At 41.3% G+C, this 18,897-nt stretch overlaps 1 protein-coding gene across 1 annotated transcript; it reads right to left on the bottom strand.

Moving 5' to 3' along the window:
• Positions 1-2,751: 2,751 nt before the first annotated feature.
• TMEM123 (transmembrane protein 123) lies at positions 2,752-18,853 on the bottom strand. Its single transcript, XM_084226249.1, has 6 exons — positions 18,760-18,853; positions 13,891-13,959; positions 11,775-11,837; positions 7,198-7,401; positions 5,631-5,784; positions 2,752-4,546 (listed from the first exon to the last, which is right to left on the bottom strand). The coding sequence occupies exons 1-6, from the start codon at positions 18,821-18,823 to the stop codon at positions 4,522-4,524; spliced, it is 579 nt and encodes a 192-aa protein (XP_084082375.1). The 5' UTR covers positions 18,824-18,853; the 3' UTR covers positions 2,752-4,521.
• Positions 18,854-18,897: the final 44 nt, after the last annotated feature.

Raw genomic sequence — 18,897 nt, 5'->3', positions numbered from 1 at the left:
CTGAGAGTGGATAACAGTCTGGGGATAAGAGTCTTCAGTCCAGACCTCGATTCTTTACCTGTAGGTTGGCTTGCTGTAATTCTTTCAAATGCAGACTTTTGTTCAACTTTAAAAGTAAATGGAAGATAAGTACATGTAATATTACTAAAAAAGTAAATGTTTCAAACCTAGCATGTAGTTTTAAACAGCTTTGATTCATGTGCTTTTCCTTTCTTGGTTTTGAAATGGCTCTAAAAGCTTTTCTGTCTTGTGTAACAATTTAAGAAGTTTTCACAACCTTTGACAATGTTTTAAGTAAGAAAGCTTGAGACCTGAAATTTCATTAATTTGTTCCAGGTGAGAAATTGGTAATATTAGAACCAAGTGTACTTTCTACAGATTAAGATGAACATGCTAGGGGAGCTGGGGAGGTCAGGCTCACCTGAAGAGTGGAGTTGCTAGCTGGTACACCTTGTTTCTGAGCAGGGAAGAGGATAGGAATTAACATACTAGCAAGGCAGACTTTTTAAGTAATGCATTTTTCTTTAGAACTGTGTGGGGTGAAAGTTTTTCAGACACTGCAATTAACTACATATATATCAGATGAGAGGATATTCAGGGCTTTAAGAAGTGTTCAGTGTCATTTGTGATGCCTGTGTGTGTCTCCTTCAGGTCCTGCAACACAGCAGTCAGCCCATCACTGAGTGTTTGAATATCCCTTCAAATAGCAGCTTCAAACAGCACTGGCTCTCTGCACTAGGCATCTGAATTGCTTTGAGTAGTGGAAGAATGTGATCTAGAAACTAGTGGGTAAAACTCTGTGACCTAGTTTTGGGAGGAAGGCTGATGTAGGTTATGACTCTCTGTTACACCCTGCTATAATGACTGGGTGCCCTGATTGATAATGCTGTGCATGTGAGCACTTAGGCTCTCCTTAGGACTAGTCCAAGAAAGCTCTAGTCAGGCTTCTCTGTAGCACATTGCAAACAACCCTGGCAAAAGGTTAAACCATGGGTAACAGTCTAGTGTTTCACTGGGAGAGGGTCAAGTGACTTCTGTCACTTGTGAACCAGCTGACCATGCTCCCACTTCATTCTGCATCAACTTCCTTCTTCAAAAGCTTTTTCCAGAGCTCTGACTGGGTTAAACAATAAATAAGCCCCTACCCCCAGCATCCTGTGCAGCTCTGCTGACCGAGCAGCTCAAGTTCTTGGATATCAGTGTTTCAGCCCCATGCCTTGTCAGGAGGCGACAGCGTGTTTGCAAGGCTTAGAGGGTGTGGAGGATGTGAACTTCAGGATCATAGGAGTTTAGTGGTCAGACCTGCTGTGGGATGCAGATAGAAGGGGTATTGCATAGATCCTGTGTCTGGAGCACAGCAGTATTCCCAGATGGAGCACAAACATTTATTGAAAATAACACAGCAGCTGTGAGGACCACCAATTGGGCCTCCTTCAGAGCTGTCTTGAAAATGCATTTACTTTCTCCACAGGTTCATTCTCATTCCCTCTGCCTCCATATCACAGCTAAATTCTTAACCTCTTGAGTTCTCTAGGCAATTTCCAGTCTCTGATGCCCTTCCACTTAGCTTTTGGTAAGACTGTCACATTGTTGCTTACATCTTTTTCAACATAGCATGTTACTAATGCTATGTAACTTTTTGGGGCAAAAAGGGAGTGGCATGAGTAGGTAAGAGCTCTGAACAAAGAAGAAAGGTATGAAATATTTACAAAAGGATAATGTTCAAGTTACTGAATATTACCACAGCAACATGATCTTGCTTTAACAGTATAGGTTTGTTAAATAAAAACACAAGTATAGGACTGCATTTCCAGACTGCCTTGAAGCCTTTGATGCAAAACCCCATCAAACCAATTAAGCTGGAAGTGCTATGATTTGGTACTGGAATACAGGCTAAAGGAGAGCTGCATGAAAAGGAAAGACCTGTGGGATGAAGGCAGAATGCTGCAGCCCTGAGATGCGACTTTAAGTTTGATATTAATGTGTTTGAAGGGCAAAAGTAACATTTATGAAAGCTAACTTAAGCTGCCCATGTTCTGTAGTCAATGAGTGACTCCCCCAGCCTGTAGTATTAGATAAAAGCACTTTAACATGAAGCACAAACACACGAATATGAAGGGTAAAATGTTTGCATAGGGATTGTGTGAAAGAGCTGCAATAATGAATCGAATGCCGGTGCTGGGCTTAAAACGTGACCCTGCAAATGCAATTCCTTGTTGTGTCAGCAGAGGGGCTCCTAAGGCAGTCGGAATTAGGAACTGCTTTGCTCAGCCACCAGCACTGAAAGAAAACACACACACAGCGGATGGACTAGAAACAATTGAATCATCTTTACAAGTATTAGTAAACTCAGTTAAGGAAGAGCTGAACTACCGTAGCATCAGCTCCCTTTATAAATCAATCAGTAACAAAGCTGGGGTTTCACTTCCTGTTGGAAAGCATAGATAAGGTAAAATCCATCAATTGCACTGCCCTTTGTCTAGATTCCAAACACCTGAAAGGCTGTCTGGTTTTATGTTTGCACTGACACTTGTGAAGTCTTAGGCACATACTTTTGCTTTACTGTAGTAATTAGATTACAGAATAAAAATTATTGAACTAGGCAAAAATGAACTAGGCCTGGTATTCTAGCATTTAAAAGTACATGTAGTGGATGCTTCTTATGAAATCGTTATGACTCTGGAAAGGACTGAGGGAATTACAAAACCAGGTAATAAATTAAAAATTCAACTGAAATTAATGTAGTAACTCCAAAGATTTAATTTTATTTGTCTGTACAGCAGGGGTGAGACAATCCCAGTAACTGAGTTGCACTTAACTATCTTAATTTCCACAAAATAAGGAATTACAGTTCTATGAAAGAATTGTTTCCATAACTCTTCAAGTCAAATCCAGTAATATTCCACCAAACAATACAATTAAGAAAAAATACAAAAGTTGCTTCAAATCACTCTCTCTCCCCTGACCCTCAAACACAGTAAAAAAATGAAACAGCCCTGTTTACCCCCTTTTCAGGTGAGTAGCTAGGTGATGACTCATTAGCCGTGGTTTGCTGGAGTTGCCTATGCCTTGGAAACAGTTTTACTATTCCATATGAAAATGGAAAAACCCCCATATAGCCATTTTAACATTGCATGTCAGAATAAACTACTGCTTAAGAAAATAATCTGTTCCAGAGTAGTTACATTTTCCCTGATGAGTTGTTCCCCAGCCCCCAAGAGACCTGTGTGTAGCTCCCACTGTGACTTTCCTCACCTGTCACCATGTCCCCTGTGCCCAGCATGAGGCACTGGTGCCAGCAGTAACCAGGACAGTCAAACCCCACACACCAACAGTCTTCAATGGGGACGGGTCTACAAGTGAAGCCTGAGCAAGACTGAACAATCATTCAGTGACTTAAAGAGATGCAGGCTGTGTTTCCTGATCCTTGTTCTAGTTTTCCTTACAACAGCGTAAGTCAGGAGCTCATCTGCTGAAGTCAGCAGGTTTACCTGAGTGGACCTGCAGAAGTGACATGGGAACAGCACCAGCCATCCTGCACAGGACCCCCAGAGCATTTGAGCCTTCCACTAAAGGTGTGCTCAGAGATGCCCCAGTGCCTTCAGCTGGGCTTTTGACCAGACCTCTGTTCATCTGTGCAGCAGGACCAAGTTCTGAAAACAGCCTTAAAAATGCTGTCTTATAGGTTTTCCCTTCTTTATATAACTTTGAATTATTATCAAATGCTGCTAAAACACTGCAGACAGCTTCATAATAATAAAAATGAAGAGCCAAGTGATTGCTACCTTCAACTTAAAAGCCAAGTTTAGAACTTTTTAATATTTATAATGGCAAAATTACTTTTCTCCATTTGCATTAAATTTTCAATTGCACAAGCTTCATTACGACATGCTAGAAAAAAAGATGCTTTTAGAGAAAAGGGTTATGAATGGACACTTCCACTCTGTCCATGTTTCCTGCAGCTACTCTCCTTATACAGCCTATTAAGGAAAGTGTCTGCAGGCCACTGGAGAGCTAATGACTGACATTTAGAGTACTCATTATCACCTTCTATACAGTTATCTAACCACCCCTCCTTTGAAGCCTATTAAAAATTAACTGAGTTGTTCAAAACCTGAAATTTCTAAACTAACGTTCAAATCAAACTTCAAAATAAATACAATTTAATACAAAATTTTAGAAAAAAACCCTGAACTTAGAATCACATGGATGCAATTGCCTGTGCTAGTAATTAGCTATTTCAGAGAGCTGTGTGTGTACCTTAAAATGACTCAATATGTGATTTTCTCTAAATCTGGTTACAAGTACTGGAAGAAGAAAATACTGTCTCTACAAAGTGCTGAGTTCGTCTTACAAGAGCCAATGTAAAAATCAGGATGTTTAAAAGCTTCTCAACATTTTGCAGGATAACACCCAAGACAGGTTTAGAGACTGTGATAATCTCTATGAAAGAAACTCTCTCAGTAGTTAGAACAGCTGTGACAGGGTGGGTTTCCAACACTGTCTTCTCTGAAGTCTCCTTTAAATGATGGCATCGTGTTCATCACTGTAACAGAAACACAGTAATTAATGTTCTGCACTACAGGCAACAGTCAACATGAGAAAGAGCCACGCAGACGCTGCTGAGAAGGTTCTTTTGTGAGCAGAGGATGCCTTGCTAGGAAGGAGTAAGGATACACTGATCTTGGAGTTACAGTCCTCTCCAAGCCAAGCCTGAATTTAGTTGAACAGTTTTGTTCTGTCAACACTCCTCCAGCTTCACTGGCCTCATGAATACTTTGCCTTTCACATGTCATTCATGCATTTTTACATCAGCTGTTGCTCAGGCCTGTTTATCCTATCTGTCTTACCTATAACCAGTAGTAAAGTTAATCAAAGCCACTGCACAAGCTCAGCAGAAGGTTCCCTCTGTTTTGAAGATGCTTTTGATGCGAATTTTACAATACCCATTCACAAACACCACTTTGAGTAAAGGTGCAGCAAGAACTGGCTTCATTCCATGACTAGTAAGGAGGAGTCAAGATGGAGAGATAAAAAGGCCTGAACACCAGTATCCCAACACTGTAATGCCATCACCTCACTTAAAACAAGCTTCTTGACTGAGATGGATGACACTGAAGAGGAAAAGTAAAGCAACCTAGTTCTTATACTAAATGTGGGTGAGTCCTGAAGCCTGGAGTAGAGCTGAGGATAAATAGCAAGTGAGATGGTAAGATAAGAAATTGCTAAGGATAAGAAACTTTGATTAGAATTCACTATACATTAATGGCAAGGGGGAGGAAAACACCAAAGAATGAATAGACAGAGTCTAGGAGAAAGAAGAAATCTTGTAAACTGCAGAAAGTTTCAATGAAATGTTAACTATTCATGGACTAGCTAAAAGACAAGGATCCTTTTAAAAAGAATAGAATTATTTTATATAATAGATCAGAGAAAAAAAACACACAGAAGAGAGGCATATGAGGAATGATAGAAGTGGTGAAAGACAAAACATCAGAGTTAAATCTCTTAATGATATTAATATAATGTACATTAAACAAATGTAACAGAGTTCATTCTACCCATTTGGTTTTCCTTTTCCCCCTCAAGAAAGTAATAAATGTCCAAGGGATAAACCCTTGGGAACTTACATGGTTCTGTACTGAATGCCTCTTCTAGAGTGGTAAGTTTTGCATCCAACGTAGAGAATGACTAGGACTCCAAGAGTCAGCACAATGCCACCTACAAAACTGCCCACATCAAATCTGGAGGTTTTGACTATGACAGCCTCTGATTTTGATGTGGCTGAAAAGAAGAAAACAAAAGGCACATTTTACAGAGCCTGCAAAACTGTGTTTTGAGGGACTACTCTACATCCTGCCTTCACCATTGATTTATCACCAAAAGACACACTTAGACAAATTTAACCAAGATCAACTGACAAGACACAAGCCAAGCACAGAAACATAGAGCTCTGGTTTTAAGTGCCATATTCTGGTGATATGGGCACAGCTGATCCAACTGCTTGCTATTTCTGCAAGACTAACTGCTCCTTCTCTCCACCTCCATTTTTCCCCCCGCCTCTTCTCTCCCCTGCTCTCCCCTCTTTCTACACATGGAGCTGCCGCCCTTCTTTGGCCAGTTCTAGTGTTTTTCATACCCTTCAGGAGCCAATTTAACTCACTAAGGTGGCCTGAAATGAACCCAAGCATAAAAGGAAGCTGCTTTCATTTAGATGAGCATACTGAGTCATCCTGCAAGAGGGGGTCCAACAGCCTCCAAGTTCGTCAGTGTAGCGGGAGCAGAATACTTGGTGGCAACGAGCTGCTGGGATTGCTTTACCTTGTCTCATGGAATTGTGCCCTCACAGTCCCAAGTGAGATCAGCTCTGCAGCCCAACACAAACATTGATACAGACAACATGGCCCCAGATAAGCCACAGCTGTTTCACTGCTAGAACTGGTTACATCTGCTACAAACTCCCACCTAGAGACCAGTCTGTGCCCAGTTCTATTTGTACTTGCTACATACAAAGAGTTACATGATCAACTCTAAGGTCTTCTGGTGACACCTTCACCCACCCAATGACACTTCACAGATATGTGAGCACTCCTGATGTGTTCAGAAGTGCAAGCATGAAGTGATGGGAACACAGCCAAGTGCAAGGAAATACTGAATTCTGCGCTAACTGTTTTTGTATTACCAGGTACAGTTAAACTGTATTTGACAACTTTTACATAAGGGGTGACTCATGCACAGTCATGCTCTATTCTCTGTTAGGGTAACATTCATTACATTGCTAACAGAACTCAGTTTTTTTACCAAGCCATATTTTGAGATACAGGCTAGCTGTGAAAAAGGAAGTATTAGAGATGACTTCAAAAAAACTGCAGAAAGGAGAGCTGAACAAACACAGAAGCTGTATTCAAAACCGAGGCTTTCTCCTTTGCATTGCTGATCTCCTTGCTGGTGGCTGCTGGTTAAGACCACTTGCACTTTTTTTCCTTTCCCCTAAATCTTTCAGGTCTCTCAGTAAGCAGAGTACTCAGAGCAACATTATTGTATCCAGCTTAGTAATGAATTCCCACTTTAGTCTTGCTTTTTTAGCATGCAAATACCTTCCTTCTTTTTTTTTTACACTGCTGTAAAACGAACTGTTCTACAACCCATGTGAACGTGCATCCAAGCCTTTATGAGCTTGCTGAACTGCAAACTCACCTGTTACAGAAGTGGAGGAAGTCTTAGAAGTGGTCACCACTGTAATGTTGCCTTGTGGGGATGTGACTGGTGAGGCTGTGGTGGGCGTTACTGTCCGGCTGCTTTTGGTGGGCTGAGTTGTCAAGGTCACAGACATGGTGGTGGTGGTGGTGCTGGTGTTGGGCTGACTGGTACTGGTCACATGAGTAGAACTGTTGGACACTCCTGGAAATTTTTGTGATACCACGCAGAAAAATTCATCAAAATAAACAACTGTACATTCACTGAGTAAGACAACACTTATCATGCCCAAAGAAAATGACAGAGTAACAATGAAAATGCCATTGCATGGTATCCAGGCTTGCATACAGACTTTCCTTTGGGAAGATCTACCTTCTGATTTCTGGGCCTCAAGGTCAAGAATTATTTAAAGGAAAGGCTATAGAGAAAACCTGGATAATATGGACAATATATGATGACTTTTAGGTGAGTCAGCTTTTTTTTTTTTTTTTTTGGTAACAACTGAGTTCCATAGAATCATGCCTAAATTACACAAAGTTAAAATGCAATAAAATTCAAGAGTTACTTTTGATTTGAAGTGTCTACATTTTCAACAAAGCTTTTCTGGTAAGAACAGGGTTTGCACGCAAACACTACCCCCCAATTTCAGTAATGATTTAATCTTTCATTTGTTTTTGAATGAAACACTAGCATTACTAGGATTCCATATACATTAAAATATACCACAGAGAATTCTGAATTTATGTGGTAAGGATAAAACATGATAAAATTTCAAGGAAAATGTACTGCTTAAGTTTTTTATCTAGTCTTGCCAAGGTTAAAACAAAGGCTGGAATGCTTTTTCTCAAGTTTCATTGACGTAGTGTCTTTTACTTTGCTTATACCTTACACTTCCCCTTTCAGAAAACACTAATGAACTGTTCAGAATAAAAATACCATTATACAAAATTCAAGAATAATAGAAATTGCTATTTATAGCAAAATCCTTAGAACTTTCATGGAAGGCAGACAGACAGAATGATTGTAAGACAATTACTTATTTTTCTAAGAAGGAACTAACAAGAAACACGAGTCTGTTATGCAACTAAACATTTCTGTAAGCAGACAGAAGTATGCAAATAGCTTTTATGTATGAAAGAATTCTAGAGAGAAACAGCTCCTTTGCAGCTGTCTACTTCTGTATTATTTCTATAGCTTCACACAAGCTGGACTCATTTTACACCCCTTGAAAGCTTTTCAATATGGAATTTCAAATATCTAATTATATCCATGTTTTCTTGAAATTGACTAAAATTAGACGAATTGCAGGATAGTTTCATCTCAATTTTAGAGTAACCTTGATACTCTATTTCTGCCTTATTTTATACAGCATTTAAAATGCTTCTCTAGAATAAAATTTAAGTTGTGTAAAACATGAGGAACTACATACAAAACTGTGTCTTTGCTAACATTTAAGTATCACAGCTCCCAGTGCTGACATGAGCATCAAAAACTTCAAAACACTCATCAATATAACAATGTAAACATGCAGGAAGTAACTAGCTTACACAACACTTCTGTAACATTTAGCATCAAAACTACTGAAATACCAAAAAAGAGACTCTTTTGCAAATATTATTTGTTTTAATGTTATAACTGTATTGTGCCATAAACCCAGAAAACCCTCTGAAATGAGCATTCATTGAGGTGGAACAATTGGAATACTATATTAATTTGCTTACCTTGTTACAATTATGAAAATTCGGCTCCTCTATGAAGCATGTGTAAAATACACCAGATAAAATTCAGGGCATGTTTTAATACTGACAGGCAAAACTCCCCAAAGGCACAATGATCCATAAATATCAAATGGTTCCTCATTGTAGGAAGTAAGCAAGGAAATGTTTACATGGAAACCATCCACAGTTACATGACATGAAACCACACCTGGTAAGTACGTTCCTAACATAAGTGATACCAAAAAAGGACCAGTCTGGATGCAAGTGTCAAGCAGTTTTCTGTGGGTTGTTTTTGAGCTGAGATTTCTGAGTGTCAAAGAGCATTCTGTTTCTGAGCAATACAATGGCTAACTGTTAGATGTGTAGCATTATAAAGTGATGTTATACAAAGTAGGTACTCATTCCATGGGTATAAAATTACCCTACAGAGCACCTGAGTCATGATGAAAAAAAATCCAAACATCTATGACGAATTTCAGCACATTACTTTTCCCCCCTCTCTTTTCCAGTAGCAATCCTTTTTTTTTCTTAATCAAGATTACAGTCCTTGGTGACATAACTTTAACAGTAAAATCTGTCTAATCTCTAGGCCTATCTTTCATGATGTATTTAGCATCAGTCATTTCAAAACATCACTGGGAGGCTATCTGAGGCAGCTAGAGAATTTGGGAAGCTGACATGAATCAGGCACGAATCTGTTCTTCTCCACCTTTGAAAAATCTTACCTGTACTATTTTACAAGCAGAGTGAAGATGAAAGAATATTTGCTAGCAACATCTGTCCTTTTATTTTTTATTTCCCTAATTACTTTTCCCGCAAAGGACCAGCTGGGCTTCATGGAACACTGCACTAAACAAACCCTGACTGCCTGAGTTATTTTTTATTATTTAAAAAGGATGCATGCCAGTAACATAGTTCAGGTATAGGATGCTTTGTTTATAAGAGACAAGTATTTTACATAGTTTGCTACCTGTGTTTAAATATTAAATAGCTATGCTATAATCATCAATTTTAAAAAAGCATATAGATAAGAATCCTTAGAGCACTAAAAGATAGTGATGTGCTGCAAAATTAAGTAAGTACACATACCCACTAGTCTTTATTCTGAAGAGGTTGAGACAGATAACCAAAATACATGAACACTGTATTAAAATCTATGACATTTCTAATGAGAAAAAAAAAAAAAAAAGATAAAGACAAAAGAATGGGAATTGCCAAACCTTGCAAAGCAAGGCACAGCTATCTTTTAGGTTTCTCCTATTGCTTAGCAGTAAAGGGCTCAGGGCTCTTTTTAGTGTTATTATTCAACACTAGTAAAACTCAGAGCTCTCCAAGAAACCTGCAAGGGCTGAAGCAGAAGTCAGAAGGAGCACAGGCATCCTTCACAGGATGAAACATTGTGGCTTCACACACTTTAGGGATGGCCATAAGGCAACAAGGAGATTACAGAAATCTCTGGACTTTCCTAGTCAGACATGCTTGAACTGCTACACTGCAGGCAATGGAATGAGACACTGCACCACCTGCTTGCTATCAAAAGGAAGGTCTTTGCAAAGACCTTTGGGGGTTTTTTTCTTCTAGTGAGTATTTAATACTTAAATGAAAAAAACAAGCACCTTCTGCTCAGAGCTTATCTGGAAATTACAGAGACAAAATACAAGAGTTGTACTAGAAATGAAATGACATAGCTGGCACTTTGTGATCAGCATAAAACTCCACAAATACACAAAGCATCTTAATTAGACACAACATTTCTGCCCTGCTTTCACATGGCTCTTAGCACAAAGGAGCCCCAGTTTCTAGCTTCTCTCAGATGCAATATTCTATCTGTGCATAACAGCCTGAACAACTGCATGACATTAACTCTTATCCAGTCTTTACTAATACAGTGAAATCTGTCTGTGCAAGTTTTTCTAGGAGATGAATGTTTTAACTCCCTTTTTAAACTTACTTACAGTTGTTTTGGCAGGTTGTGAAGGAAATACAGTAGTGCTAGAACAATGAAAACATACTCATGACAAATTGTTCCACTTGACTGATACTGGCTTAAATAGCAATATTTTGCTATGAGCTCTCTAAGGATTATTTTCTATGGTATTAGGCGCCATGAGGTTGTAGTGAGGTGAGCGTTGGTATCTTCAACCATGTGTCAAATGAAAGGACAGGAGGAAATGGCGCCAAGTTTTGCCAGGGGATAGTAGAAAAAAAATCACTGGCAGAGTGGTGAGGCATTGGAATAAATTGCCCAGAGAGCTGGTGGAGTTACCATCTCTGGAAATGCTCAAGAGAACCTGGATGTGGCACGTGGGGAAATGGTTTAGGGGTGATTATGGTGGCGCTACACTGACGGCTGGACAGATGACCTTTAAGCTCTCCTCCAACCTTGATGATCCTGTGAATTACGTAAAAGGAAATGGAGTCCTACTCTTGAAACTCAAGCTCTCAGGTTTTCATTATACCCTATATCTGTTTATTGTGAAATAACATTAAACAGATATGCACTGTTTGTATAACAACCTCTTCATCTTTACTTCATGAATGAAAGAAGCTTGCTTAAAGATGAAGAATAAACATTAGAAAAACCCAACTTCTTGCAATTCTTCCTCAAAGTTAAATTTTGATTCCTGTGTTTAAATGGCAACACAAATATAATTACTGATGAAGTATGGGACCTAAATTTGAGAAACAATATAGCTTCTTTTCAGAGTTGCTTTACATGCTGCTTCCCACCCTTAAAATGGTAACACCTGTCTCAAATACCCACTTTTGATGGCCTGTTCTTTAAATTTGGTATGATCAGGGTTAGGTTTGGAACTAACTTCTAGGTTCACAGGAATGAACAAATGAATAGATACATACCTCCTGTAGATGTTGTTGTAGATTGTGTGGATGATGCAGTGGCATTGGGTGAACTGCTATTGTCTTCAAGGAAAAAGAGGCAACAAGAAAATCAGTATTATTCATTTTAATTTTAACATACTATAATTAAGGTACCTACAATACTGTCCTCAGGGTATCTGTGCCTGGAGACTACAGTTGGGAATACAGCAGAGTAGCCCATCCCCAAGCAGATGGTTTTTATCCCTCTGCAAAATGCTTCCAGATCTCAGTGCAGCAAGAACAGTTAACACTGTATGCACAGCAGTGCCCAAATGGCTTGCATCTGATTCATTACACATCCTCTGCTTGTTGTTTTCCCCCTTCTATGTCTTGTTTTATTCTGTTTGCTGTAAAATAGCCATACTATTTTCTTAACCTACTTATGCACTACTTATGTCACTAATTTTCTTAACCTACTTATGCACTATAAGGGAAGGCAGCCTTGTATTCCTCTATTTCAGTTCCATTTTCTGTCCCTTGATCTTTTCTTTCATTTTGTTGCATCTTTGTTGCAAACTGGGATGATACTGGGAATATGCTGCAGCCAAGTAGGAGCAGACAGATACTCTGAGAAACATCTTACTGCATACTTAAGTTCTCTACACAAAAAAAGTCCCAAGAATGTACCGGTTTCCAGACATAAAATGCAACCCAGTCTTAGTGATTTTGTCTTTCTCTCCTTTGTTTCACTTCTCCTCTTCCAGTTCTCTTTTTCTTGTCCCTCCTTCCTGCTTCTAGGCTTCTCAGGCACTCTCCCACTCACTTCTCTCGACATCACTGCATCCCTCTTCATAGATTAAGTGTCCCTTCCTCCTGACAAAGATCTACTGGGCTGTTCCTGGGAGTGTCACTGCCCCTACCTTCCTCCCTTCATTCTGCACTGTTGTGAATCCCCATTCTGTGATCATTCTTTTCCCTGAAGTAAGTCATCTTTTACAGCACCATCCCACACACTGGCAGGGTTATGTGCCTTGCAGCAGCTCTGCTGCTTTTCAGCATGGCTGAAGAACAAAGCATATAACCTCAGAGATTAAGAGGAGAGCAACAGAGCTCCTGAAATCAAGAAGCAGACCTACACCTATTTCCTCTGAATGGATCTGCTGTTCTTACCACTGGAAAAGTCTAGTCTACAATTCTTTGCAACTGCATACATTATGAGCAGGGTCAGGTCAAGAACAAATGCACCAAATTTACATCTTCATACCAAAAAATGGTAGGGTGGTGGAAATTACAGAGGGCATTACTTTGCTTTTTGTTTGGTATAATCACAGCCAAGTAGGTCCCCACACTGTGTACTAAACAATCAACCCTTCTACTGACATAACTGGGACATTAGGTTGCAGATTTAATTGTCTTTGAGAAAGGGTCTATGACTGTACAATTACAAACACATTCTTTCTTGCATATGTTGACTTTTATCCCAGCATAAGCCATGGATATGCCTGGGGTTAAATTTTTTCCACACAGGCCTAACTCTGTAACCAGAACACATCTTTCAGTTTTCCCCAGGTTTTAAGTGCTTACTTTGGCAACCCTGGGACAGCTCTGGATGCGGACTGCATGTTCATACAGGTAAAAAGGAGCCACATTTACTGCCTGGAATTTGGGTGTGAGTCAGTATTGCAATTAACATAAGACAGAGTGAGTTAACCAGCAGAGTATTGTTGGCCAACAGTAAATGACTGAAGTAGTACAAGGCAAAAATGACTCAAATGAAAAAATGCCTTGCCTTTATCTGAAGATCACTGAATTCTAATCTATCAGACCTCTTGGTTCTCCTTTTAACTGTAAATTGATGTTGCCAGGTGTTTCTAGCTCTACACACAGTATTGTCCCATTTTACTTATCCTCTCTTTGTTGCTCTGGGGTACCCAAGGATATGAGAATTGAATTGGGTTTTACTGCTCCCTTTAAATATCTTTAGTTGTCCCAGAATAGATGTGGCAGAGTACCTCCCTTCTGCCCTACAGCTGCTCACAATTCAGTAAAATAAAATAAAGAGCAAATTATTACAAGACAGTTTAAGGCACACAATAACACATATTGCTTTTCTTGATCTACCAAGGAACAGCAACAGAAATGTCAAAAGTATTACCTGGCAACCTACTGCCTGGAATCGGAGTAGTGCTGTTCACGTCCTTAGTGCCGTTTGTCTCTTCATTACCTACATTTAAAAACACAGGAATAATAAGATCATTTTAGGTGGAAGACAAAAAAAAGGTATAGCATCTGCCACTTGCTTTGGGCATATAAATGACTAATTTACCATGGATAGGAGTCAGTCATAATGATGATATAAAAGCATGTTAGCACAACAGCCTGCTCTGAGCACATTAAAAGTGACATCATTTATACTACCCAACCACCAAATTAATTGAAACTCCTCCTATCCTTCATCTTCTCCATCATCCCCATTCCAAGTTTTCATCTTCCTTAAGATGAAATGAGACCAAAAGAGGCAAAAAATCAGGCACTTTCCTTCAGTAATAACATCTGACCTGCATCACCTACATCAGAAGAGAAAGAATTTCTCACTCCTATCTCTTCCTGTGAAGTTTGCCAGGCCTTTTCAGGCAGATAGGTGCTTCTCTGGCCCTGGATGGACAACATGATAATACAATGAGCTCCACTAAGAAGCTACATTATTCAGTTTGGGACTAAGGTCACGTTACTGCATTCACTGCGCATTTGGCAGGTGGGGAATGGGACTGAGAAGGATCACACCTCCAAAGAAGTGATAAAATTTAAAGAGAAACCACAGAGAATGAATAGACTGACATTCACACACACACAAGAGGATCAGTCATGGATTCTGCCTTTGACAAGCAGTTTAGTTCTCATCACCTAATACTGTGTAAAAGACGAGCAAATAATCTGAATGGAGTATCACAGAAATAGGGCATTTTCTTCATGCTTACAAAACCTTAGTCAAGGTCTCAAAATGGTGAAGTTTGCAAATACAAATGGCAAAATAACTCATTGTGTCTCATCCCTACAATATCAAGACTGAGGGCAGCACTGCAAAGTATGTTACACTGTTTAATTAGGGAGATTAGGGAAAACAAACAAACAAAGGATGGGACACTGCTAAATGAAGCTTCCCCAGAGAGGACCCAATCCTGCAAAAACTGTTCTATATCACAGCAAGTTCCCCCACATTAAACAATGATCTGATTGGGAAAGCTAAGGCACCACAAAGCTGACATTACATCAGCACACAGTGTTTTTTTCTGCAGAGAAATTTTTTAACCAGTAGAAAGGGCTCGGTATATTATTGGTTGAAAGAGACGGGCAGGCAAAAGAGGTGGAAGTAAAGGCAGGACTGTCCCAGTTTAGTTCAGATCAGCTTGGACTGCACACCTTCAAATATGTCAAGGACCTTATCCAGCTTAAAAGATACTTTTTTTTTTCTGTTTTAAACAAACCCAAACAATGGTCAGTTTCTTAGTTTTAGTAACACCCATTGGCTCCAGAATACAAATACTCCTTAAATGGGGTTTTGCATAAGCATATTCCACATTGGAACACATGGCAGTGAATGGGACAAGGGAGATAAAAGAACATATTAAGATGATACTATTCCCAAAGTGTTCTCTAGCCTGAGACTGTGCCCTTGAATTTGAAGCTGCATGTATCACTGTAGAGGCAAGCAGGAGACTTCAAACGGAGGCAGAAAGGGCTCCTGGGTTAAGCAAAGCAAAAAGCACCACAGCTTTTATGCAGTGTTTGCTCTGACAAGTAGAACCTCTCATCCCAGACTACAGGCTTCACAGTTCAACTGTCCCAAAGCAAAACAGGGAGGGGTTCTGGCCTTCTCCAGGAAGCAGAAGTGCAAGGGTTAGAAATCCACCCTGACCCAGGTGTAGACACACATGGGCTAGCACAGGAAGGAAGGGGGGAGACAGCCAGCAGCCAGCTGCAGCATCCTGTACACGAGCAGAAGCAGAGCTCTTGGGGCCACAGCATCAGCTGCAACATTAGGCCTATGAATCTTAAGCAGAGAAACTCTGGGCTGAGGTTTACTCTCCCTGTGACCCAGAAGAGAGGGGACAGAAAGAAAGGATCTCTTTTTTTCATTTTTCACAATTAAAAACAACCAACACAAGGATATACCCAACTTAAAACTCAATCAGAGCACCACATACTGGAAAAGGACAGAAATGAAGGATCAACATGATTTTTGTCCAACAACCCTGTTTTGCTCCGTTTAAGGTCAGGAACAGACAGAGCTAAAAAAACCACAGAACTGTGGCTGGCTGGGGTGTATCTGAAGGCAAGTGTGCTTCCTGTGAAAGCCCCTGTCAGAGTCTGGCATTTCGAGTGCTTTCAGGGCCTCTTGTGGTTTTGTTGCTCTAGTGCACCAGAAGTCACGAACTGGAGACAATTTGGATATGCAAACTTTCAAAATCAGTCCAGTAATTTGTTTCATAGCTGGAATTGGGATTTCTGAACTGGCAGAGACTGAAGATCTGTGCTTGTGTGTTAAACAAATACATACAAGGTGAGGGATAGGGATAGATCTGATACCTGCTAAAAATGAAAAGGACAGGATGTTACATGGACTTGATTTGCCAAGTCCTGCAAAAATCAACACAGATACTTTAGAATCTGTAGTCTCCAGCTTAGACACATACCAAATTACCATTCTCCATAGCTGAACCTTGGTAGAAGGAACCTGCACAAATGAATGCCAATAGTCAGTCAACTACCTGCATGTGACAAAGGTCAATTTGTTCACTCCAACCGTTACATAAAAGATAAACTCATATCTAAGGACTCACACACTTTATGTCTAGTGTAGCTAAACTTTATGCTGGAGAAAATGTTGGTATATGAACTCTCAATTTTACTAAGCATAGCTTTACATACTCATTTTGGAGACATGTCAAAAGTTGTATTTAAAACTCTCTCACGGCATTTTCTCTTTTCAAGCTTAATGCATAGCAGGCACAGAGGGGAGTTTTGATGCCCAAGTCACTCTGCTGTTGTTGGTTTAAAACCCAAAAAGTACAGAAGCACTGACAATGTGCAGTCCATCAGAAAATCATCCACTTGCTCAGTAATCTCTAAGAAATCCAGATGAGGAAGAGCTGCGGTGCTGGAATGGTTAAAAGCAGAGATCTTAGAACAATATGAATATAACCTCTCCTAAAAGACAATGATACACTAAAATCAAAATATCAGAACTGGAGGCTGCTGCTGCTGATTTTTTACTGTGAGTAGTTTTGTGTACAATAAGCTCTTGGAAGATGTCACTAGCTATCTTTTCTCAACACAACAGGAAGGGGGTGGGGGGCCGCTTCCTTACAGGGAGAGGGGATTCTCCTTACTCAGGTACCAGGAAGTCAGATGGATTTTATATAATAGTGGGAAGGATTTTTTCTAAACCAATTATTTTGGTTAAATAACATTTCTTCCACTGGCTTGACTGACTGAACATAGAAATAAACTGTCCAGCAGAGTAGAACAGCAGCATTGTATTGAAATAACCAGTCTGCACAAAAATATTAACCGTAGTGAGTGAACCACATCTGCCACTTTCACTTTTTGCATATTGGAGTATTTGATGGGGTTCACACTTCCTCCTGTAGTGTTGATTAGATAATCACAAATGTCTGCTGAGATCAACACAAATTTCAGCAGTATTTTCTGGAAGTTTCTAAGTGGACAAAGGGGGGGGGGGGAAAAGCTATTTCAACATAAAACTGAGATACATTAAACTGAGCCTTAAAAGGGCACAACTTCTTTCAACATATCATAATTGAGCTCTGGAGGAAGCTCATATACAGAGGAAGGACTACAATTTAGTTTGAGGAGTTACACAAGAGCACCCCTGCCCCAGGAGACAGCAGTGACTGTATTTTGAGTTAAATCACCACATGCACTCAGGAAGCAGCATGACAGAAGACAGATCAGTGCAATCTTGTATCACATGAAATGACAGGCTATTGTTGTTAAATGGAGGCCATAAGATCTTAGCAAAGCAAGAAACAGGTTACCTGTTAACTCCTTTTAAAAAGGACTTGCCCTTATTTTTGGAAGGGTAATTATAAAGCTGTTTACATTGCTCATTCTATTCTTTAAAAATAATTTTGTATTACAACTTCACCAGATTAAACAACAGCATATTAACACTGCTGGACTGAGATTTCTCGGCAGTATTTACAGCAGGTTAATTCCAGTACCCATCATCTTTTGGCTTCTTTACTTTGGAAAATTGTGTGGCACTGTATGGGACACTTCAGTCTTCCGAAAAGCAGCTCAGACCTGTATGTTTCTCGGTATATTTCATGCCTGTCAAGGCTGATCCCCTGTCTGTGGTGCTCTGAGCCCGGGCACAAGGCTGTGCATTTGCTAGAACCGGCCACTACAAAGGGGCACTGCTGCGAGCGCCTGCCAGAAGCGCGACAAAGCCCAGCGGCTGTGCCATCCGCACCGCCACCATGAGCCCGAAGCCCCTCACCCCAAGCACGGCCCAGAAGGGGCAGGAGCGGCCCTTCCCAGCCCTACCGGGGGCTGCCCCGGCCGGACACTCCCGGGACGCTCCGGCTCCCGGGGGCGGAGCCGCGGCTGGGCCGCGCCCGCGCATCCCTGCGGGCTGCGTGCGCTCCCCCGACCCAAACGCCGCCCGGGGGTTCTTCTGTCGTTGTTGTTTCTACTTAACAAACACCCCGAACGTTTCCCCCTCCTCCCCGTTTCTGTCACAGCTCCCGGACACGCCGGCCGGGCAACCTCGGCTCCCGCTCGGGGGCAGAGCGCCAGTGCCCGCCGTCCCGTCCCGTCCCGCTGCCGCGCCCCGGGCCGCTCGGGGACAGCCAGGGCGCGGTCCCGGCCCCGCTCCGGCCACCAGCGGCGGGACGAGGCCTGGGTCGGCCCAGCGGAGTTGTGGCGGCAGCCGCCAGCAGAGGGGCGCAGGGCCAGCCCTCCGCCCGGCCCGACCCGTCCCCCCGCGGGCGCTACTCACGGGAGCCGCGGGCGAGCAGCAGCAGCGCCCACAGAGCGCAGGAGCCGCCGCCGAGGAGCCGCATGGCCGCGGAGGGGCCGCCGGAGCTCGCCGGGCGCCGTCTGCGCCGTGCCGGGTGAGGGGCGGGCCGGGGCGGGG

The sequence above is a fragment of the Fringilla coelebs genome, assembly GCF_963513975.1.
Source record: "Fringilla coelebs genome assembly, chromosome: 2".
NCBI lineage: Eukaryota > Metazoa > Chordata > Aves > Passeriformes > Fringillidae > Fringilla > Fringilla coelebs.
The sequence above is the reverse complement of the archived record's forward strand: the minus strand, read 5'-3'. Positions and strand labels throughout refer to the sequence as shown.